General features: G+C 52.4%; 1 protein-coding gene across 2 annotated transcripts; it reads right to left on the bottom strand.

The window, feature by feature from the left end:
- Window positions 1-23,073, bottom strand: MASP1 (MBL associated serine protease 1). Of its 2 annotated transcripts, XM_048314941.1 has the most exons (11): window positions 22,802-23,073; window positions 20,580-20,805; window positions 13,620-13,797; window positions 13,231-13,362; window positions 12,558-12,754; window positions 12,105-12,252; window positions 11,491-11,609; window positions 10,558-10,636; window positions 6,112-6,249; window positions 5,048-5,122; window positions 1-2,580 (listed from the first exon to the last, which is right to left on the bottom strand). In XM_048314941.1, exons 1-11 carry the CDS (start codon window positions 23,059-23,061, stop codon window positions 1,685-1,687), a joined length of 2,448 nt encoding a protein of 815 aa, XP_048170898.1. In that variant the 5' UTR covers window positions 23,062-23,073; the 3' UTR covers window positions 1-1,684. The 2 variants fall into 2 exon arrangements, with proteins under 2 accessions (XP_048170898.1, XP_048170899.1); XM_048314942.1 differs by lacking the exons at window positions 1-2,580; window positions 5,048-5,122; window positions 6,112-6,249 and adding an exon at window positions 8,316-8,946.
- Between the last annotated feature and the right edge of the window lie 358 nt (window positions 23,074-23,431).

Below are 23,431 nucleotides of genomic sequence, written 5' to 3'. Positions count from 1 at the left end.
TGTACATACAAAAGTTTTATTTTGTTCTCAGGAGGAAGACTGAGAGAACCATCCTTACATGACACCAGATATTTTACAGAATGTAATATAAAAAAAAAGAAATACATATATATTAAAAAATACCTTGTAGTAACTACATGACACAGCCAAGAGTACAGTTCATAGTGTATCTGCAAGTTTAACCTTCCTTAGGCCTTCTGCTCCTCTACCAGGTCTACAAATGGCTTTTTGGATGATAGCAAAATGTCAGAGTGGCTCATCCACTGTTGGCTTCTTCCTTTCATGGCAAAACCAAAGGAGGAGGAGGAGGAGAAAGAGAGGCCTGAAGGAGGCTACAGGCATGCAGAGAGCACAGCAGGCAATTTTTGCATGTTGCTTACAGCTATAGGTGGGCTTTGCTGGCAAGTGAAGGAGAAGGTGTCCCTGCTGAAGGAAGGTCAGCTCACCTGACCTAGCTCCTTGTTGGGACTTGTCTGCATGGGCCATGGAGGTAAGGTGGGGAGATATGAATACTTCTGATGTGTTAGGTGGGTTTGAGTCAGTCTAGAATGACTTGGACACGTGCAATAGGCCACAAGAGCCATGAACAAACACTGAACACCATTGGTAACCTGTAAATCAGCTAAATCAGTGGTCTCAAAAGCAGTTAAAAGGGACTAGGTTCTTGGAAGAATGAATAAACTCTCATGCAAGACTAACCAGGCCCCTGAGAAAGAAGTGAAAGCCAAGGAAGGCTGTTTTAAATGAAATGATTCTGCTGAAAATAAGTATTGCTTAGATACAGCCACTGTGAAGCTGTCTCATGTTGGAAAAGTTTCCTTGGGAGGTCTGCTGTGGCTGGAAACCACAGAGCTGATCTGGGTGTGGGACTGAAGAGGGCTTGAGATGATAGAAGATTGGAGAAATTTTTGTGGCTGGAGGTGAGGGTGATGCTGAGTCCAAACTCTGCTCCGTGTCCTCGTGTCCTCTGTGGGTCACTTATCCCACATGGTGGGATACAGGTATCCCGTCTGGGCTGGTGATGTCTTGGCAGCCATGGCTGAAGTTTCAGGCTAAATGTGGATGCATTCTCACATCCTTGGGGCCAGGTGGGCATCATCTGAGATGCCACCAGGAAGGGATGTTTATTTGCTTATAAAAATAATGGCAAACCCCCAGGACTCTCTCACTACTCCTTGCACAGAAAAGGAGTTCCCCAGTGTGGGAACCTGTGAGTCCCAGTCCTGCCCACATGAGTTTCCTGCACTGTCCATCAGCTCTGAAGCTCTGTAGTTGCATCTTCTGATGGACAGATCTGGCTAGAGAGTCCTGGGGGTGGGGGCAATTCCCTGTGTGCGGCACAAAGCTTTGGTGTCAGGGAAACACTGCCTCAATTGCTGTGCCTTTTTCCTGGCTTGGAGGGAGGCTCCCTGGAGAGTGGGTGAGGTTTGCAGATGGGCAGCACATGCGGAGGACACCAGCTGAAATCTTGTCCTTCGCCCCCTCCCTCCAGCTCCCTAGCAAGCATTTCCTAAGAACACAAGCGAAGGGATGCGGGACCAAGCGAAACAAATGACCTGGCAAGGGCTTGGCGTGCGTGGAGTATTGTGGCTATTGCTTGCGAAAGACCCAAGTCTGGAGCACATTAGACAATAACAACAACAACAAGAAAGGGAGCCGTGGTGGCAGCAGGCTGCTTAGTCACTCATCTCTCCAGCTCTGGGTCCAGAAATGTCCATCTCTCTGAGGAGCCTGTTTTCTGCTCCACCCAGTCCACATAGTTAGAGACCTTGGTGTACACACCGTACACCTGCTTGCTGCCACACTCCTCTGGGCCACCCCATGAGACCAGCCCTTGGGCCACCCACCTCCGTGTTCCTGGGTCCTGGATGACGAAGGCTCCCCCGCTGTCTCCTAAACAAGTGTCCTTCCCCCCCTCATAATAGCCGGCACAGAACATGTTCTCGGTCACGCTGTAGTTGCCTGAGCGCGACTCGTAGCTGGTCTTGCACTCGGCGTGCAGCACCACGGGCAGTTTGACATACTGCAGGATGTCAGACAGGGTCCTCATGCCCGAGCTGATGATCTCGTCCACCGTGATGTTGGGGTTGGAGATCCCCCAGCCAGCCACCAGCCCCAGCGTGTTGGGGTGAGGCCCCTCCAGCTCGTGCTCAAACTGGGGCAGGCAGACAGGCATGACGTACTTCCCCATGGTCACTTTCTCCTTTAGCTTGACCAGGGCGATGTCGTGGTTGTAGTTCTGGATGTCAAACTCCTCATGGAGGATGATCCTCTCCACCGTCCTGTTGACAGCTTCCATCTTGTTCCTCACATCATGAAGGGCCAGATAGATGGTGACGTGCTCCTTGGAGACGGGGATGACGGTCTTGTCCCGCCGCTGGGACCGGAGCACGTGGGCGGCCGTCAGCACCCAGGACTCTGAGAGCAGGGCCCCGCTGCCAAACCATTTGTCATTGGGCACCCGGGACATGTCCTCCACCACAATCAGGGCCTGCCAGGGGAAGAAGCCGGGTTCCGCGTTCCGCCCGCCAATGATGCGCTTGATGATCCCAGGCAGAGGACGAGCCGGCTGGCCACACACTGGGGACAGAAGGGACAGGACAGTTACTTCCAGCTTATTTATCTAGGGAACAAATGAAAAGGGGTATCCCTGTAGATTATGACACATAGCTGCTTATCTTCCAACCAAATACTCTCTTTTGTCTTTTTTGGTTTTGTTTTTCTTTCCATTTTCAGTTTCTGGAGTGATTTGGCTAGATCTACACCACTTCAAAAGCAGAAAGGCCAAATGAGTAATCCTATAGCCTCACTGTGTGACCTGTGAGCTCACCCAGCCCTTCCCAGACCTTTTAGGCACTTGCCTGGCTCCTGCTCAGTGTGCTGAGAGACCCAGGGGAATGATGGTGGGAGGACTGGAGCTTGACATCAGCCCAGTCTCACCCCACACTCTGAGACCTGTCATGAGGTCTGTGTTCTCACAGCCATGGCATTTGCCCTCCTGGAGCTGCTGTGGCTGGAGAAGGCTTGGCCATGGGATGTTGCCTAGCACCATGGGCTTTCCTCCTGCATCTCATCACCCACAATTCTGGCAGCCAAACCAGAACCTCTCTGCTCAGCTCTTCAACAGACCCAGAATGAATGCCTGAAGAGCCCTAACATGGTGCCTGGTTTGCTTCCAGGAACTTTATCCAGGCACAGTGTTAGGAAAATGAGGGGCTCAGGGTGCTGAAGGTGGCTCTAAGAGGTTGGACAGAGTGGGGCGGGACAATCCTGTCCCTTGGGACATGACTGTTGGTGGTGGGGCTGATTCCTGCCTATGGCAGCACTGTGGAGGGGGACTCCCAGGTGGCTTGGGGATGCTGATGTCACTGGGAGGTTGTGGGAGCCTGTTTGGGCTTGTCCGACATCTGGAAGAGTCCCAAATCACAGCAACTCAGGTGCTGGTCTCCTTCCTCTGAGGTCCTCCATGGAAAGTGCTGGGACTCTGACTCAATGCCACCTGTGCTGTGAGGGGAGGATGCAAAGCCTCACAAACCTGACCCCTTAGAGTGATGGGATCAAGGCGAGAATTGGTCTTGGAACCAGTGCAGGAGCACAGGGAGCTGCTGATGTGGATTTGTTGAGGCTGGGGTCTGTCTCTAGGAAAAATGCAACTCTAGTAGGGAGGGAATATGGTGACTGTGTCTCTGCATGTGCTCCATACCCCTGTCCTTCCCAGTGCTGAAAGGAATAGAAAACATGCTCAGGAAAAGAATTCCTCTGTCCCAGCCCAGCTGCTCTGCTGCACCGAAGCCGACGGCTGTCCCAGGGAGATGCTTTTAGAGGAAGTGCATCCAGCCAAATATTTATTCTATTAAATTACATATCAAAAATGCTGACCAGGCTGTAAATGCTCCCACTAATGGCAGAGGCAGGCATGGAGTGGCCTGGAAGAAAGGTTCCTATTGATGGGGAGGTGCGTGAGACATAGGGGAAGATCTGAAGAGCAGCTGGCCAGCTGCTGCCTGCAGATGCCGATCTCAGGAGAGCGTCACCCTCTCTCTGGGATTTTCCATTTTCCTGAAGTCTCTCTGACTCCTGTCACTAATCACAAGGCCTGGAAATGGCCCATGAAAGCAGCTCTGGCCCCAAAGCTGTCCCTGTATGCTCCCAGCTCAAATTAGTTCAGGCTGAAACATCAAGCAGAGATGCAGAGAGCAGCTGCCACAACAAGAGCAGCCACAGCCCTGGTCTGGGAGTTTTGTGAGATGCAGGGAATCTTAGGAGTCCTTCTTCTAGCCTTGCAGTGGCTCAGCATGGCTGGAGAGCAGATACACTCCATGGGACTGGGCCAGTGTCTGAACACCAGGGTGGTTGCATCTGCAGCTGCTGCACGGCAGCTGGATCCCTGCACCTCTCTGGAGAGCCATCCCTGCACAACCCATCGAAATCCACACCCAAACTGCCTCCAGGCCCGTGACGTGCCAGTCAGCCTGGCCTCATGCTTGGCTATGGCCAGAAATTGTCCCAGAGACTGTTGTTTAATCCTGAGCGGGCGCCTGGCCTGGAAACTTGCTGGCTGCAAACATTTCTGCCACTGCTCAAAGACTTGGGATGTTTCCTTCCTTGTAATGCAGTTTAGTTTTTCTGCAAGGCTTGAAGAGGTGATAATTGCTACTGGATGTGTACACACTGCCAAGAGGAGCTGATAGCCAGGTAATGCTCTGCCCTTGGCTAAAGCCATCTCCAGGGATGCTGGGGGCTGAACGTGGCCAGTGGGCTGCTGGTTTGCTTGTGTGCTGGAGTGGGGAGCTTGGGGAGCCCTGACAGCTGGGATGGCTGTGACCCCCGTGCCACCACTGCAGCCTGACCGTCTGGGCCTGCTGGGATAGCAGGAAGCCTCTGTCCCAACCACCCTCCTGGCCATGCATTGTGGCACCTGGATATGTGTAGCTGAGGCATGTGGCACTGTCACCAGGAGCACAGTTCCTGCACGGCAGCATCCCCTCCCTGCATGTCCCTGCTCTGCACCCCTCCCTGCAGGAACCAGCCACCCCAGCAGCAGTACCTGGTCGGCAGGACGGCAGCTTTGTCCCCAGCTCCTCGCTCCTCCACTGCCCCGATGCATCACATGTGTAGGTGGCTGAAAGAGAGCAAAGTGTTAGCTGGGCTCTGGTCCTGGCATGAGGGATTGTCCTTTCCAGTGAGGAGACCTTGTCCAGCTGTCAGGGCCCTTTGAACCTTTCAGAGCAGGAGGTGACCTCCCTTTTAATGCCCTCTGTGCTCCATTGCCAGGGGGGCCATGATAGCCCTGCCCCCATACAGGGACATGTCTCCATCCTCAGTTTCATTGCCTTGAGCTGTCTGCAGGGCTGTGCTATGGCCTCAGTCTCTGCTGGCAGCTGCCTCCACATAAAAATGCTGCCAATGCCCATTCTGCTAATTCATACGGGATGCTGGGACCATGTGCAGGGAGATATAAGCAAGGAGACAAGAATGTGAGGAATTCTTTTGGCTTTGCTTGCTGAGGGAGGAGAAGGAAGAAGGGCTAGGCTGTGTATGCACCCTTTCTACAGCCCAGAACTGGGTCTGAGGGGTACAGAGACCTGTGGTGCTTGATAAACCACCTTGTGGTTTTTCTGTGGTTGTGGACCAAGGGGGATGGCAGGAAAAGCTCAGAGTGATATGATCCCACTGCTATCTGCTCAGCTTTGTCTACGCTGAACATTTGGTATGAGGAGCCTTGCAGAGCCCTTTCTGAGGCTGCTGGACCTGGTGCTCTCTCCAGCAGCAGCTCCTTTCACAGAGACTCAGAAAATTTCATAGTCTGCAGGGAGCAGATGGCAGGGTAAGATGGCAGAATGCAAAATACCCACATTGCTCTGCTGAGGCCATGAAACACTCAGGCAAAGCAGCCAGCAGGGCAAACTCCATCCTACCTCGTTGTGGAGCAGGATTTGTCCAGTCTGACAGTCCAGGCAGGGCAGACACAGGGTTTGGTATGAGTAGGCTACATCCACAGCCTGCTGTTTGCAGAACACCCTGGAGCTGCCATCCCAAGCTCCCCCCAGTTGCATCCCGTGTGCCCACCCTCCCTGTGCCGTGGGGATGTGGCCTGGCCCCATTGCTCACCGGTGCTGTTGGGGGCCATGTGGTAGTAGGGGTGCTGGCAGTGGTACTGGATGGCTGCTTGGTAGGTGGTCAGGTTGTTCCTGGTGGAGAAGGTGACAAAGCCGTGCTCCAGCTCCGGCGGCGCTTTGCAGTCAGCAACTGAAAGCCAACACAGAAGGGGGGTTGAACCCTGTGCTGGTTGAACCCTGGGTGTTCAGCCAGCCAGCAGGCAGGCAGTGCTGAGCTTTGGCATGGGACAGTGGTCTTGTGGGGCAGACCAAGGGCCTGTATGTATGCTGTATCCCTTTTCTCTACGGCACTGCAGGAGGCACATCCTGACATGGACTCAGGTGGCAGCAGAAGGCTCTGTCCTGGCAGGGCAGCCTGGCACCGTGAAACCCTCCCACGGCCACCCTGCACATGTGAGAGCATGTGAGTGGCACCATGGAACACCAGCAGGATGTCCCACCCACAGGCTATGTGACCAACACCCCTCTCACTGGTGGAGACCCCAGTGCTGGGAGCCCCTCCATGTAGTGCAAGATCTCTGCTATACCAGTGAGCGGGGAAGAAGCCTGCTCTGGCAGGTTAGGTCTGTTTTGAGATGGTCCCAGAGTGTGTCTTCACATTGTAGAAGTGGGCAGGGAGAGGCAGGCAGTGATTCACCAGCGGTGCATCAGGGGTGCTCCTCTATGCACAAGGCTTTGCTGAGAGCACAGCCCTGTCCTTCCTGCTCTGGTCTTGCTCAGCAAACAGTGCTGATGAGCATTTACAGATCAGGTGGAACAACCCTTGGTCCTGGCTGTCCTTTGACTGCAGGAGATGAAGGACATTGAGAGTGTGGCTTGGCTGGTGTGCAGGCAGGGATGAGGCCAGTGCATGTGGCTGAGACCAAACCTGCTCCATCCCCCAAGACATCAGCAGGGCTGGATCTGCTTCACCCATCCCTGGTGTTGACTCAGGGTCTGATGGAGGGAGAAGAATTTTGGGGTGCCATTGCCCTTCCCCATGGCCTGTCCATGATCCCCTTCCTCCCCATGATCCCTCAGAGTGTTCTGCCCAGCTTGTCCGTGGTATTGGGTTTGTACCAAACACACCAGGGAGGATCCCAGGCTGTGAGAGGGTTCATCTGCCAAATCCAGGAGTCACCTCCTTGGAGCTGAGCCTCCCTGCCATGTGATGCTGTGCAGCCTCCCCCTACCCCATCCTGGGCGACCTGCTCCAGTGGAGGGCAGGAACCAGGGTCTGATCCTGCCAAGAAATGTAGTGCTGTGGAGCTGGGTTCTGCTATGTTTAGGATGAGGAGTTGAGTAGGGAAATGGTGCCTTTGCAGAAAGCAGGTCCTGTGGATCAGGGATGATGTGAGGTCTATTGGTTTCCATGTGCTCCAGGATGCAAAGGGCATGAGAACAACAGTCCTAACTGATCCAGGCTAACAAAAAGAGAATTCATTAGATGTAGTAGCTGAAACCAGGGATATGTATCACTGCTCAGGATTGCCCGGTTGCTTGGGTGAAAAAAGCCTGGTTTATGGCAAAATACTGCAGCTCACCATTTACCAGGATCCCTTCAACTTTCTGTAGAGACAGCAAGTGATGGGATGAGTGTGTGGGTGCAGGCAGGCTTGGTGGAGACTCTGGATACCTGCTTCCTTGCAGGAAAGAGGGAATGAATGTCGGGGGACTATCCTGGCTTGCACCTCTACTCTGGGGTTGTTTATGGCTGCAGGATAGCATTCACTGTCCCTCACAGCCCATCTCCCCCCTGTTTGTCCCTCAGACCTGAGCAGGCCTGATTCCTGGAGAATGGGCTCTTGTAGAGAGGTGCTGCTGCACCAGTGTTGCAAGTCCTGCTGAAAGGGTGAGGGGAGGACCTTTGTTCAGTGAGCCCTTCTAGAGTTTTCCCTCAGGAAAGGGGCCATTTAGCATCTCTGTCTTTGTAGGACCAGAAGTGGACCGACCTCCCCAAAACACACCTCCTCTTCCTCCTCTGCTCCCAGCCTTTGGTCCACATCCCAATATCCTCCTAGTGAAGCCTCCAACGCCCTAGGGAGTACAGGGTGCATGCCCATGATTCCTGGGGATGAGAACAGGGCCAGATACCAGGCTCTGACCTCCTTCAGCTGCAGTCATCCTGAGACCAGTCCATCCTCACCTCTGCCAGGCCAGCCGAGGGCAGCAAAGGGGAAGTGGAGGAAAATCCATCCCCCTGTGTTGGTACCAGGGCTCGGTGCCTGCAGGAAAGGGCTGGCCAACCCATCCTCCAGGCCTCCCTATCGGGAGGGTCTGAAAGGCACCAAGACTCTTGGAGAGAGGAGAGGAAGGAGTGTTTCTTATTTGCGATGCTGGGCCACTGACGAAGGACAGTGTGAGACTGAATCCAACCCACCAACCAACCAACCAACCGGGCAGCTGTGCTGCAATCCTTGCAGGGCCAACTTGGAGGGGGGCCGAGGTGGCCCAGGAGTCCGAGTGGAGCGGGAGGGATGCAGAACCCAGGAGCCAGCAGCAACACTTGGTCCCCAGGCAGCAGTGCTGGGGCCAGCTGGGCCCCCTTCCCGTGGGGCAGCGTGTCAGTGGGAAAGGGGGGCTCGACGCCAGTCTCCTTCACCCTTCTCGAGACGGAGTTAAGAAAGCACCAGGCGTAGGGGTTAAGAGTGCCATGCCGGTTAGACAAGCCACAGAGATGGATTTGGCAGCCAAGCCAGTGGAAAGGGAACCGGCCCTGGGTACTGGACAGAGCAGAGGGGCATCGAGACAGGCTGCCCGTCGGGGCGGCATGGCCAGCGCCAGCCTCACGCGGCCACTTGCTCCGAGCCGGCTCTTCCCTCTGTCTGGTTGTCGGCTCTATCTGCAGCTGCACCGAAAGCAGAGGGGAAGGAGGAGAGCAGAGAGAGAAAGCCCAATTAGTAGATGAGCAGAGAGAGACAGGCAGGAAACCCAGCCCCCAAAACACCAGAAATCGTTAATGAGCTCCCAGTGAGCCGTGCTAGGGTGCCGTGGATGCCAGCAGAGCCGTGGCCCTGCTGGGGACCCCCTCGCTCTGCTCAGCCAGGGCAACCTGGGGGCAGCGGCTGGGAGAAGCTTCACAGGTTTCTGTTTAGCCTCTCCAGGCTATGGAATTGGATTTTATCCACTTTGCTGAGAAGTTTTCTATTTTCTGCATTGTTTGTGCCCTGCCTCTCACAGACATCCCGGGGAGGTGGGAGTCTTTGCAGGCTGGAGGCCTAAATTGTCCATTTAGGGGCTTCTTGGCTTTCCAAAAAGGCCTTAGAAATTTAGTGTGGTGAGTCATATTACACAAGAAGGGATCAATTCCAGCCCAGCTGGAACAATGCAGGTAATAATTTCAATTTTCTCAAAAAAATAATTCTTTTTGGTGTTAAAAGTATTTACCTAGATTTTGTTCTAATTTTTAGACGATGCAAATATTTATCTGATCACTGTTCAAGCTGGATAAAATCAATGGGAAACTGTGGTAGTGAGAGTGTAGGAGTGGGGAGATCCTCAGTAGGGCAGAGGCATCACTGACCCCACAGTTTTAAAGGAGCCCTTTCAGATATTAATCTATTTAGCAAGTCTGAGAGCCTCCCAGTTTCCATTTGGCTTGAGAAAACATGAACTAAAACTCCAGAAATACTTTTTCTTCTAAGGTAAGATACACAATATTGTTAAAAGAGTCTGCCCAGATGAGGAGAGCCTGGATCCCAACACCCCTGGAAAGCATTCCCTCCTGCCTCTCCTGGAAGGACCTGGGACAATCTCTGACCACGTTTGCTGCTTTTCTACTCTCCGTGCCAGCCTTACAGCACTGAGCAGCAGTGAGAGCCTCCTTGAGTGCTGAGAGGTTTGGGAGAAAGGGAAAAGGTGTGATCAGGTACATCTCCCAAGCCTGAGCTGAGAGAAGAGCTGGGTTAGATGAAAGAGAGATGATTCAAATGATCACCTGTCCTTTCAAATGGCATTTCTTTTCTTCTCCCCTTTTCTCCCATTTTATGGGCTGTAAATATTTGGACAGTTTTCTCTCCCCTCTCACTTATCTGAGCAGTTCCCAGTTTAGGCTAGTACCTGGAACCTCTCTAATGCCCTGCATCTTAATAGCCTCCATTGGGAAGGAAATTTGGACCAGGAACTAGATTATCCCACATTGTCCCAGGTTTTTCTGACAGATGCAGTTCTCAAGAGTCAGGCTTACTCTTTCTTTGACAGGGAGACAGCAAAGTGGCTCACAAATCAAGTTACATGAGTAATCTAAATAAAAGCACCGATCTCCTGCTTGTGGCATTTGGCCTGAGCCCCGTTACGTTATCCAAGAACAAGCCAAAAGAGCTTTGCAGGGTTACGTAGCCTCTCTGGCTGGGTTCATGTCTCTGAGTAAGGAACTCCACTCTGGCAGGGCAGCTCCCGCTAGCATGAAATGATTTTAGCAGGAAAAGGACATTGGCAGGGTAGGGAAGGGCGTCCTTACTTTTGCAGATAGGGATCTTGTTACTCCATGTGCCGTCCTTCAGACACTCGATCTGGAAGGAGTCGCTTTCCACGTTATCCTGTGCAGAAGGTACCAAAGGAAAAAAAACCCTATCAATGTTCAAGGCAAAGAAATAAGTCTCTCAATAAAAAAGGAATTTCTTGGTGATTTAGTCAAGTCATATCCAACATCCCCTGGAAGAGGACTTTTTTAGCTAAAAATTGCAATAAAATCATAATGAAAAACTTCAGGAGTTTTCTTGTTGCCAGCAACTCAGTGGCACGCTGAAAGCCAAAGAACTGGAGTAATTTATTCCTGTTGTAAATGATGGGATGGGTAAGGAGGCAGCTCTGCGTGAAGAATGGAACTGGGAGGAGATCAGAGAAATACATAAGTCCGTGCTGGAAGTCAAAATGGGCTACTGGCTTGGAGGGAAGACAGCCACCCTGTGAGTCAGCCACGCTCCCTGTGGTTCTCAGCTGTTTCCCAGAGAGAGCCTGCCAAAATCTTGCCCCTCTTGACTCGCTGAAGCTGTCCCCAAGTCCCTGAGGACCTCCCCGTCAGTGGAGGCTGGCCTCTGCAGGGCTGCTGAGACAGTGCCCACTGAGATGGGGGGCAGGCAGAGCCCTGGCAGCTCCCTCAGGGCTTTTGCTGATTTTTTCTCTGGCAGAGGTGCTGGGCCTGATATTCTATGACCTTGCTGGCTCCGGAGGGATGCTGAGAGGGTGGCTCAGAAAAGTGCCATCTCCTCTTTTCCTCTGTGTCTTTGGAAAGGAAAGGTGTTGGCTCTCACAGGAGGTGTTTCCCTTGCCCCTGGGAAGGGGGTGAGGATGGTGTGTGATTGTGTTCACTCTCCCAGAGATGCAATGGCTTTCAGAGGAAGTATCCTCTTCTTCTTACCCATATTCCCATCTCCATGTCATCAATCCCTACCTTCAGCACTTTGTATCCAGTGTTGCAGCTGATGACAACCTGGTCTTTGAAGGTGTACTTGGCTTGAGAAGGCTCAATTTTCCCATTGATTGGAGGTTGCACCAGTGGGCATGGGTTTCCTTTGAATAAAAAGCAAATGAAGATAAACAGAGGAATAAATGGAGCACATGCAAAGTCCCAGCTCTTCCACACAGCCCACGTAGCAGAACCTGAGCATCTCTGCCTTGCTTTTACTCTTAGTCTACACTGGCATGGCTCAGCCAGGCTCTTCTAGAAGGCATGGAGGCTCCAGGTCTTTCCTTCAGTCTGTAATTCTCTGGCTTTGAGCATTACAAATCTGGGAGTTAATAACAGTAGCTTGTGCAATTATCCTGCCCAAAATTGCTCTGCTTTGCAATGTGGTCTTGTTTCAGAGCCCAGTTGTCGTAGGGAAAAAAGAACCCTTTGGAAGGAGGGCTCTGTGTTGTTTTATGTCTCTCCTCTTGTGATTTCTGAAACAGATCCTTTCTGGAGACAGGGTCATGGACCACCAAACTCATGGTGTCCACCTGCAGGCTTTATAAAGCCCTTCCCATTCCCAAGCCCAGCAAACAGAGGAAAGCAGCAGTAATTACCAATTGCTGTGTATGACAATTTCCAGCCCCTGTTCTCTCCAGAGTTGTCACTGTGGAAGCGGATCTGCACGCTGTTGGTTTGGGTTTCAATGCGTCCTGGGGACTTTTCTCCACAGAAAGGTCCAAACTCCTTTTGGCCTGCTTTGATCTGCCGAGGCAAAGATGAGTGGGTGGTTTGAAAGGGCTCTTTGATCCCTGAGGGCAAAGGATGAGGCTGCAGTGGGGTCAGTGGGGTTCTAACACCTTGTGTTGGGGGGATGTAAAGAGAAAGAGGGTCACTGTTGGCTAAAAGGGTCCCAAGCAGATGTGATAAGACACAGGGTTCAACAGAGCACAGAGCTCCTGCTGATTCCATCACCCCTGTTTAGACTGGGGTGATTTTGATCCCATCACCAGGGCACTGGGGACGCAAAAGGCGAGTGAGAGAGGAGGAGTGTGCAGAGCCCAGCTCACCTTGATGTGGTCATATGGACAGGTCACTTCGGGGTGGTCTTCCACATCAAAACTGTCCTCAAAGTTCAGGGTGATGAAGAAACCCTCCTCCAGCTCAATCCGGTACAGGCAGTCCGAGCTCTTGGGGTAGGGGCTGGGGAAGTCGGCGCTGGTGATCACCCCATTCCTCTGGGTGTAGAGGTTGTCACTGCACTCCACTGAAACACAGCCATGGCTCTGTCAGGGCCCTGGCAGTCATGTTCCAGCCCTGACCATACTCAGGAATCCTCCCAGTGGAGTGGGGTCTGTTAGGTGATCCATGGATTCCACATATTGGTGCATGGATCCCAAATATGTGTCCATGGAAGGAGAATCTCACACAGCCAACTTCCAAATATGCCCATGGCACAGAAGCCCTGGGCTGAGGGCTAGTCCCAGCTAATCTACGATACAGATTCAGAGCAGGGACTAAACCTTTTAATTTCTCTGACTTGAGGAGGTCTCTAGAGCTTAGCTGAGGAGCACAGCCCCTGGGAGAAGGAGTCCCAGACTACTGATTTCTAGGGGAAGAGGCACCTCATCCCTCCTGGGAGCAAAAAAGGGCTGTTTTGCTTGTGTTTGGTAGGCCCTTTTCAGAGATTACTCAGGGACCCTCTGTGTGCCCATCCCTGTGTCTGGGCTGTGCCTGTGGTACCTTTGCAAGTCCTGTTGTCGGAGTGGAGGATGTAGCCGAACCTGCAGGAGCAGTAGTACCCGCCAATGTAGTTGTGGCAGTAGTGGTCACAAGCCAACTCCTCATCACTCTTCTCCAGGCACTCATCCACATCTAAAACGGAGATAACAAGGAAGGCAGGTCACCCTGCAGCTCTCCACACGTCACTTCCCGTGGGGACATTTGCCACTACACTGAGAAATCTGTTATCCTATGTGGTGGGTCACACGAGCACCCAGTGAGTCCCACATGGCCCAAGGGCTGCACAGGAGTTCTTTTGCCAGGGAACCCAAGGCTGACCTGGACTGTGATCGTTACAAGTTTGCTACCCTGTCCTACAGGCTGGCCCTGCAGGCTCAGATGCTGCTCACCCACGGCGGTGTAATGGGCATCGAAGCCGGTGAAGCGTTCCTCATTGGAGAAGTCAGACCTGAAGGTGAGCCCCATATAGGGCCCTGGGGACAGGATCACTTGCTGTCCTGGAGCCTGCTCTGTGTCCGTCGTCTCCCTGCCACAGAAGGTTGCCAGCTCCTGGTCCTCAGTTTCAATCTGTTAGCAGAAAGAAGGGGTGAGCCCAGAGAGCCCGCTGTGTGTTCCCTGGGGTGGTCAGGCTGGGACTGGAATCATCCTCTGTATCCAGGAGCTCACACCTCTGCCTGTGCTTGCCCAGCCTGTCCCCTGTCAGGACTCACCAGTGTCTCCTTGGGGCACAGGGACTCAGGTCTGCCTGCTCTGCCTGGAGGCACCTCTGAAGCAGATGCTGAGAGCAGGTAGCATCCAGGATGTAGGGAAGAGCTGGGGGGTGTAAGGGGAGGATGCAGGGTAGGAGCCCATTTGGGAGGTGGGTAGGGACATGGGGAGGTGGTGCAGAAGAAGGGGTGTGAAAATTGGCCCTGAGCTGTGTCATTCCCAGTCAGAGCTGCTGGTACCTGAGATGCTTCCCCTCACCTCTTCCCATGGCTCAATCACTGATCCACATAGCAGCATCTGCGTGAGGAGCCTAGAGGAGTCCCAGCCTATTGGTTTTGCATCAGCTCAAAGCAGCAGCTGTAATTTGTTTCTGTCCCCTGGGCTGCCTTTGAACAAGCTTGGTCCTGTCCCTGCCACCCAGGCTCTCTGTCTGGCTCCAGACCTGTGGTTCCAGGCACTGCTGGGACTCTGACCACACACCCCGAGGGCTGAGGAAGGGGAGTGATGTGCCAGGGTGCCCCGTTTTTGTATCAGCATACTCAGTATTCTCTATGTACATCCCTTTAAAACACAGCCTTATCTGTGCCTTAAAGTACTGTAATCCCTGCAGGAAAACTTCCAATTTTCCCTGGAAACCTCCTCCTTTCCTTTTTCCTCACCGTTTTCTCCTGCATTGATCCATCTCCTTCTCCTACACATCCCATCCCAACCCCTGTCCCAACCACGACCTCTCCCAGGCAGTTCCCAGCACCCTGCCTGCTTTGCCCCAGGGGATTTGAATATGAATAAGCCTCGGCAGAGGAATGTGATGGACACCACCAGCCAGCCTGCCACCGCTCATGCCAAGCCACCGCTATAGAGGCTGTGATGAAGTCTGCAGCCCCCCAGCACCCCCCCAGCACATGCCTGGGGAAAACAGTCATCTGCTCGGGGCCCATGGGGTCCTGGAGGTGTTGGAATGCTGTCCCCAGCTGGCTTGGCCTCAGCAAGGTGAGACCCTTCTCTGACTCCATCCCTGTCACCTAGAGACCCTCAGGATGTGCCTGCTGGGGAGGGTCTGGGGCTGAAAGGGAAATTTCCCAGAGCTGAACAAACAGGCGGAAACTCGTTCACACCAGGGAAAGCCAACATGGAAATGGCAACTCAGCATGCCTTGACATTGCCTCCAGATATTTTCCATCCTCTCATACAAGCTGGAGCTGGCCAGAAAAGAGAGACACTTTCCGATGATAAATTTTGGGAATTTCAAGAAAAAACACGCACCCTGCTTTGGGGACAAAAACCCAATTGAATTTTTTTATTTTTTGTAACAGCATTCTGGGGCAAAAAAAGAAAACAAGTAATTTGTGCTCCATCTGGTTTCAATCCGTTTGAAATATACTGTGGTGCTTTAGAATTGCTTTTAAATCTGAAAGATTGTTTTGAGATGAAATACTGTTTCAGACTGAAAAACAGGAGTGCCATCACCAAAAGTGAAGGAAAAAGGCATTTCAGCCCTGTCGTTCAGACTTGGCCATGCCAGCACACAGGACACAGCCTCTTCCACAGAAAATGCTTTTTCTTAAGGAAATCTGTGGGAAGGAGGAATTTCCAGCCAGCTTCTCTGTGTGGGGCTGGTGGCTGTCACCTCTGCCAGGACTCAGCAGCCACCGTGTGAGCTCCCATTGCTCTTCCTCAGCCCCAGAGAGCGCAGGACCTGGAGCACAGCATTCCTGAAGTGCGGGAAAGTCTTCCTGGTGCCCTGTGTCTCATCTCGAGGATGCTCCAGCCATGGGGCCAGCCCCAACGCTGCCCCCAGCATCCCTGGATACAGCCCGGGAGCGGCAGGATGGGGCCCTGGAGAGCTGTGCTTTCCTCACTGGAGGTATCACAGCCCCTTATCTGAGACGGGTCCCATGCCCCGAGCCACAGGGAGCAGAGGCAGCCCTTCAGCAGTAAACTAAACAGAGAGGTCATCATCCCTGGTTAATATTTGCTGCTTCTGCTGGGGACTGTATACTTTTTTGTAGATCATTTACATCCAGCGAGCAGGCTGGTAATTAAATCCTGGTTGTTTGTTTGGAGTTTCTCCCTCTCGGGTCACGATGTCGACGTTTTCACTAGAGAAGATGTGTCCCTGAGGGAAAAATCAATTGCCACAGAGAAATTCCCTATAAAAATACGCTGAAAGAATCCTCCTTTGAAAAATAAAATATAGTGACACCCTTGTGCCTTAAATTTATCCTTGCCAGTGTCTCCTGCTGTCTTCTCTGTTTCTTCTTGTATCCTCAGTCCCTCATTATGACTTCTGCCCTTCTGGATGGAGGCAGATTGGAGTTCCTCCCTGACTGTTGCCCTGTCCCTCTGCATTTTGGCTGGTGCTGTGGCGAACGGGTGTCCCAGGCTGTGGGGCCCCTCTCTGCCCCACCCTGATTTCCGCCCTTCGGGGCAGGAGCTGGGATGCCCTGGCTGGCAGGAAAAAAGGGCTGCCCCAGGGCATGGGCTGCTGGGCATGCACTGGTGTTCCGGAGGTGCCTCTTGCAGCCATGGGGTTAACGAAATGCCAGAAACACCGAGAGGGATTTGGCCCGGCAGCTTGGTGTCTGCTGCCGGAGAGGAGCAGGCAGTCGGCAATACGGAAACACAGCCGCCACCCGCCCCCCCTCTCCAGCCCTCCAGGAATGCACTAATTGGACTCGTGAAGGCCAAACATACCAGTTGTAATATATATAAATGGCTCATTAGGCAGAGAAATCGCAGTGCTGGGCTGAAGACACTGGGAACATGACATGGGCAGGAGATGCTCAGAGCCAGGGCAGGGCATGAAGTGGCCCCCGCCGAGCGGCCCCGCAGAGCGTGGCAAAAGGCAACACCCAGAGCAACGGGGCTTTTTTTCCCCCCAATGCTGCTGCTACTCACTGTTGGGAATGAAGCAGCGACAGCCCCTGCAAAAGCCTCTATCTAAGTCTCCTGGAGATCCTCTCCCCAAGATACATCACGGGTCCTTTCATATGCAAACATGAAATTGCCCTGAATTTCCGCGGGAACACACGTGGCAGGCCTGCCATGGGGGACAAAGGAGGGTGGCTGGTTTTCTGTCCTGTGGATTTAGCTTGGTGTCCAGAGACTGTGTCCTCCCGCATGGCAGCTGCACCCACATGTCCTATTTCTGGGCAAGGCCTGTTCCTTGGAGGGGCTGCGGGTGAAAAGAGACCCAGGCAGGATGCTGGGGTCCTGCAAGAGCTGCTGACTTGCTCCCATGACTGGTCCTACTCCTTTCCCTGCACTGGGGGTAGCTGGTCCCCAGTGGCACAGGGGAATGGCCAGTGCCACCAGACACCTCTGCACAGAGCTACCAGGAGGGGAGAGACAAGCAGAAAAGTCCTGAGCTCTCCCTTCCTTCCAGCTGCCTCCTGGGGTTCAGTGCTCCTTTTGGGACCCCACCCTCCCAGGGAATGAATGACCCCCTGGCTGGGGCTGGCTGGCAAGACCAAAAGAGGATGCTCTCCTCCTGAACCCACAGCTCATGCCAGACCTTAATTTGTGCTTTTTCTCCCTCGTTTAAGCACAGGAAGGTGTACATGGGTCCTGTGCACTCTTCTTGCAGCCTCAGACTGGGCATGCACTGCCCTGAATGAAAAACCAAGCTTGTTCCCTGGTCCTGCATGTCCCCCTCCAGTGCCTCATCAATCACTGTCAGGGTGTCCCCCCATCTTCATTCCAGTCAAGGAGCTGCTATAGATGGCTGCCAAGCTCTTGGGGGCTGATTTCATTCCAGGGCTTGACTGAGCGATGTGCAAAACCTCATTAACAGGTCCCCAGGCTCAGATTCCTCTAATAAACTTGGGGATTTACTCATGAAAGCCCCTCAGAAGCCAGGATTGCATCACCCATCTCCCTGCCTCTGCTACAATGCTCCTCAGTGACACTATTCGAGTCACTTAACCTGATTTCCTGGTCAGGGCTGTGGCTTTTGGGATGTCCTGGGCCAGTGCTGGAGACTTGTGTGCCAAAGTGTTCATGGCTGGGTGATCCCAGAAAGGGGGTCAAACCATGGTGAGACCCTCTGCAAATGAGGAACCCCCAAATCAGTTCCCTGTGGGCGGTGATGAGCTGGGCAGAGCCTGCTGAGCAGCATGACAGAGGGCAGGAGCTGTAAGCCCAGGGTGGATGGCTGCTCCATCCCTGTTCCCACGAATCTGGCAGGTGGCTGAGAGGAGCCATGCAAAACCTGAGGAGAGGCTGTATCCAACGTGCTGAGGGCCAGAGTTTGGCTTCCCAGCATGTGACTGGTGTTTTCTACCTGCATGGGAGGCTTCTCCAGGTGGGTATTTTGGGGATGGCTGTTCCTCCCATTCCTCCTGGCTCTCTTACTTACTGAAGTGCCACTCCCCGTCTCTGCCATCTCCATTTGCACAAACAAGCCTCCCATCCTGTGAGCATTTCTTTAGGAGCCACGTTCTTTTTATATATATACACACGCGCACGCGTGCATGTGCACATATATAAATAAACAGCTATTGTTTTAATTAGCCATTGTTTCAGAGCTCTGGAAACTGTTCCCTTCTGCAGACCACCCCGAAGGCAGAGGTCTATGCCAGTTTACAGCTCGGATCACCCTGAGCTTGCCACTTGGGATGAGCTTCTACACTGCTTTGGAGCTCCGGTGTGTGGGCAGCCAAGGAGCAAGGGAAGCAAAGACCAGGGCACAGGGGCTTTTTGCCTGTCCTGAGCTGAGTCCCCACCTGCTCAGCCCCTTTTTAACCTTCTTATGGCAGTCAAGATGATGAAGACCCTGAACAAGCAAGAAGGTGTTTCTTCTCACACACAGAGGCATATAATCATATATTTAACCTGTGCAACTCTCTGGCATGTGGTGTTGCAGAGTTTAAAGTTACCCATGAGCTCAGAAAGCAATGGTACAAATTCATAGATGGGGAATCCATTGAGCACTGTGGAACACAGAGATCTGCCTGTGTTTCTGAGCTTCCTCACTGGGACCAGCAGAATATTACAGAGAATCACCTGTATGTACCAGGTCTGTAGTCACATTCTATAGCCATGCACTGTGGCCTGTGTCAAAGAGTGGGTTGATACTGTTTTTACACCTTGTACTGGTGCAGACAGAGCTGGACACACAAACCCAAGGAGGAAAACAGCCACAGAGTCATTCACTGCTGTCCTTAATGTTTTCTAAGCCAGTGGTTTAGTAGCATCAAGATTGCACCCTTACCCAGCAGAGTAACCTCTGGATCTCCCGTAATCCATCCATTTTCATCACTTCTCAAATGTAATTCTGTGGCGGAGGCTCCGCAAGCTGAGTTAGAGCCCTGAGCAAATTTATACAGCTGAGATCTAAATCCCTGTGAAAAATACCGCCTTCTTATGGAAATCCAGCGGCAGGGAGAACTGTGGTGCCAAGTTGGCACTGTGGCCAAATAACAGGGAGCCTTATGAAAAAGGAAAAAAGAGCAGGGGATGAAGGCAGGAGGAGGGGTAAAGCTTGGAATGGGGAAAGTTTCCAAGAAATCTGTTCCTTGAGCTTATTGGGGTTTTAAAGCAATATATCTCTATATATGTCCCTGGCCCTTGTGCTTGGAGAAGATCCAGGAGAAGCAGAAAGAACTAATCAAACCTCAGTGAGAGCTGTTAGTAGCAGAGTAAGTGCCAGCACAAAGGGGAAACTAAAGCAGGGAGCAACAGATCCTGGAGGAAAAAACACACAAATGTTTGCTTTGTTTCCTTAGGGCAAGAATAAAAAAATAATTTCAATTATCTGGCAACTAGCACCAGGGCCAAGTTCTGTGGTTGCAGACCTGGGAGCAAGCTCCACCTGCCTCTGTGAGGAGGGGGAGGGTGGAGCTTCTGCTGGGTGATGGTGTAAGGTATGTTCAGCCAGGCAACCCTAAAAAGCATCTGCTTGCTGCTGCTGGTCTGCCAGAAGCACCACACTTAACCATTTTCAAAGATGTGGAGAGCCCCCCTTGTCCTGGATGTGAAGGAGAGCCCTGCTTGGAGAAATCTGTGGTGCAAAGGCAAGGCTGGTCTGTGGCACTGCAGTGTGTGGCCACCACAGTTCTGAGTGGGTTACTGCTCAGGAGTGAAGCAGACTGAAATATTTGGAGGTTTTAGCCATGACAGCTCCCTGGAAACCTGCACAGCAGCCTCAAGCTCAGGTCTAACCTTTCCCTTTTGCTTCCTGTGGGGCTGGACAGGGTGTCCCAAGAGCCTACAAGGCATGGCCAGGAATGCAGGCTGGCTGCAAGAGGCACCCACAGCCATGGCCTGACAAAGTGTGCCCAGCTCAGGGGCCCTCCTTGCTGGCATCAGAGTGGCACAGGCTGGTGTTTAGCCACAGGTGTTTTATCAGCCCATAGGTGTGAAAATCCCATTGGGTGCAGTAAGAATTAGGAGCTGAAATAGTTTCAGAAATCTGTTCCTCTGTGGGTAAGCTCTGACTCTGGTGTCCCACTCACTGTAAGTCCAATGGATGCTGCCAGCTTACCTGTGTTCTCCCTGTGGTCCACTGGACTGACAACTCCTGAGCCCAATAAAAGAGGGAAAACTGTCTTGTCTCCAGCTTTTCCAGCACTACCCTTTCTCAGCTGGCCAAGCAGCTCTGCTGTCTACCCCACCATCTGCCCTGAGATCTCACAGCTCACCTTCACATAGTCGTATTCACAGAGGTAGGATGACTCCAAGTCAAAATGCATGAAGTACAGCTTGATTTTAAATCCATCAGGCACAGAGATGTTCCATGTCATTTCCGAGTCGCTGGGATAGGAGTCGGGGAAGTTGGGAGACTGGATCTCCCCAAACATGTCTGTCAGCTCCACGGCATCTGCCACGCAGAGCAGCAAGGCACAGAAGGGCCAGGCCAGGAGGTACCTGGAACACACATGTGAGGAGATGAAATGAAATTCTGGCAGCGACAGCACCTGTTGAAGGCTCATCTCCTTTCCCAAGTGGATCCTGCGAGAGGAGGTGCAGCACCGTGGCACCATGAGCAGCCCCTGGGAGGTGGAGGTGGGAGCTGCACGTGGCTCCCGTGAGGGGAAAGCCCCTTGAGAGGTGGGTGCCACAGGTGCCACATGTGATGCAAAGGCACCTCCACAGCCCCCAGCCAGCTTGAAGTGCCATCAGGAGCTCAGTGTTTCCCATGCTTCTGGGAGCAGCAGCCATTGGCAGCACATCCGTTAACTACTGGAGCTCTGGTGGGCAAATCTTCATTTAATGGAAAAATAAACATAAGGATGCTTAATAAAATAATGATGCTTTCTAAATTGGTTTAATGAAAACATCATGGCAATAACTGCTAAGTATCATTATTATTATTATTATTACTGCTTAGCCTCATCCTGCCAAATCGAGATTATTAACTCTCAATAAACAGCACACATCTTTGCAGCTGGGCAAGGATGGAACCAGGCCCCAGCAGTGCAACCCAGCATGTTACACTCTACTTTCTTTCCTCTTTTTTCTTTTTTCTTTTTTCTTTTCTTTTTTCTTTTCTTTTCTTTTCTTTTCTTTTCTTTTCTTTTCTTTTCTTTTCTTTTCTTGTCTTGTCTTGTCTTGTCTTGTCTTGTCTTGTCTTGTCTTTTCTTTCATTTTTATTCCTCTTCCTCTTCCTCTTCTCTTTTTTTTCACTCCAAATGGAGAAGCACACAAGGGCTGAGATCCATAGAGGAGTTTTGTCATCAAACCCATCTTTTAAAAAATCTCGGCCTGAAGAGTTTGTCCCAGCTTGTTACCAACTTGTTTATCCCAGAGGAGGACAGAGAGAACAGGTAAATCTGTGGTGGTCCAGCTGACTTCCCACCAGCCTCGAGCTTCATTTGACATGAAAGGGAGCATAGACTCTGTGCAAGGAGAGAACACCACCCGTGCTGGAGGTGTGAACACAAAAGCCTGTGCTATTGCATAGGACCCAGAAAGAGGAGCAGACCTCAGGCTCTTTACACATAGCAGAGCATACAAAGGAAAAGAAACGTGCAGGAAATAAGAGCCATTAGAGATGAAAATTTCTAAAATAGGCACTAAGGCCTGGCAAAGGCTTGTAGGTGTGTACAACAGACATTGGAACTACTCACACACACACGTACACCTGATTTCAAAATCAGGGCTTGATTTAGATATTCTGGTGAGGAAATTGAAGCTGCATTAGTGAATTATTTTTAGCCTGTCTGTGTTCCTTCAAAACCAGGGCAGAAAATTTCTGGGGTTCATTTGTGTAGTGCCATCACTTTTCTCAGCTCTTCATTACAAAGAATAGTAAATGGGAGCTGAGAAATTTGGGTTGATTTTTCTTTCAAGCAGAGTGAGGTTGAACATGCCCTTTTCTGACAGCTTTCCTGAAACCACAAAAATGTGTGAAGGGAAAAACTGTTACTCCTCTGGTCACAGTACATACATGGGGCTGGATGCTGAGCTGGTGTAAATGGGCATCACCTCCTCCATTTCAACAGGCTGTTTTCTTGTGTGGCTCTGCTTTCCCCTAAGCGGGGGAGGCAAAACAGCGTCAAACTTCTTCCCCACGACAGGAAAGTCTTAACCTCATGTGAAAGTGATAAATGACCGTGGCGTGCACAGAAACCTGAAGCCCGTGCAGCAGGTCCGTCCTCGCTCGCACCTTTTCCCCTCGGCCGTGGGAGAGCGGCGCCCACGCCAGGATGTCCCTTTGCCTTTGCCGGGATGCCGGCGTGCAAGCTGGGCTGCGGCACGAAGCCGGGGCATGAGCAACGCCTTATTCGCTCACGGATACGGGAACTGGAGCCGCGGTCATCATCGAGAAACCTTCCTCAGCAGGACGGCCCCCCTTGCTCGGCCGTGCCCTGAGACCACGGGGTGCAGGAGCCCGGGGTCAGCCCGTCGCGGAGGTACTCACCTCATTTTGCTGCTGGGAGAGTTTCCCGGCGGGTTTGGTGCGGAGGATTGATGGCTCGCTCGCGGGGGACGGCTTTGCCTCTTCCCCAGCGCTCCGCTGTCCGCCTTATCTCTGTCCGGAGATTTGCGAGCGTGTGTGCGCCTATGTGTGTGTGCGTCTGGAGCTGTCTGGCATTTTCCATGCAGGTCACGCCTTCCCGTGCCTGCAGCCGTTCCCCACATCCAGGCAGGCAGCAGGCAGGCAGGCAGACCTGCCCGCATCCGAGCCCTCCTCCCCGCCCGCCTCTCCCTCCTCTCCGCCGCGGGGCTGCCCTGCGCTCCAGCATTCAGCGGAGTTTTTGTCTTCCCTAATCTCCAGAGTTTTGTGTGTGTGTATGCCCATGCACATTGTGTTTTCTCTCTCTCTTTTCCCCCCTCACAGCCTGCTTTGCCAGATGGCAAAAATTTGCCTCTCAATAGGGTCTGAGGCTCCAGCAAAAACAGAAGGCAAGAATGTGTGAAAAAAAAACCTGTGCGGGGATAAATAGCTTTAGTGGCGGTGCTGCCGCTGGGATCGGCGCTCGGGAATTGCTTTCAGCATCTCTGCTTAGTGCTGAGCAGCGTTTGGGATGGGGATCTGGCTTCCAAGAAA

This window comes from Corvus hawaiiensis, chromosome 10, assembly GCF_020740725.1.
Source record: "Corvus hawaiiensis isolate bCorHaw1 chromosome 10, bCorHaw1.pri.cur, whole genome shotgun sequence".
Classification (NCBI taxonomy): domain Eukaryota; kingdom Metazoa; phylum Chordata; class Aves; order Passeriformes; family Corvidae; genus Corvus; species Corvus hawaiiensis.
The sequence above is the reverse complement of the archived record's forward strand: the minus strand, read 5'-3'. Positions and strand labels throughout refer to the sequence as shown.

What these genes read in the sequence shown, in the direction of transcription:
- MASP1 (XM_048314941.1), bottom strand. Translation starts at nt 23,061, where the DNA reads ATGCGGGCAGGTCTGCCTGCCTGCCTGCTGCCTGCCTGGATGTGGGGA. An exon ending in TCTCCCAGCAGCAAAATGAG is followed by an intron (nt 20,806 to 22,801) that starts GTGAGTACCTCC and finishes TGTGTGTTCCAG; the next exon opens with GTACCTCCTGGCCTGGCCCT. An exon ending in CATGGCCCCCAACAGCACCG is followed by an intron (nt 5,123 to 6,111) that starts GTGAGCAATGGG and finishes GCTCTCTTTCAG; the next exon opens with CCACCTACACATGTGATGCA.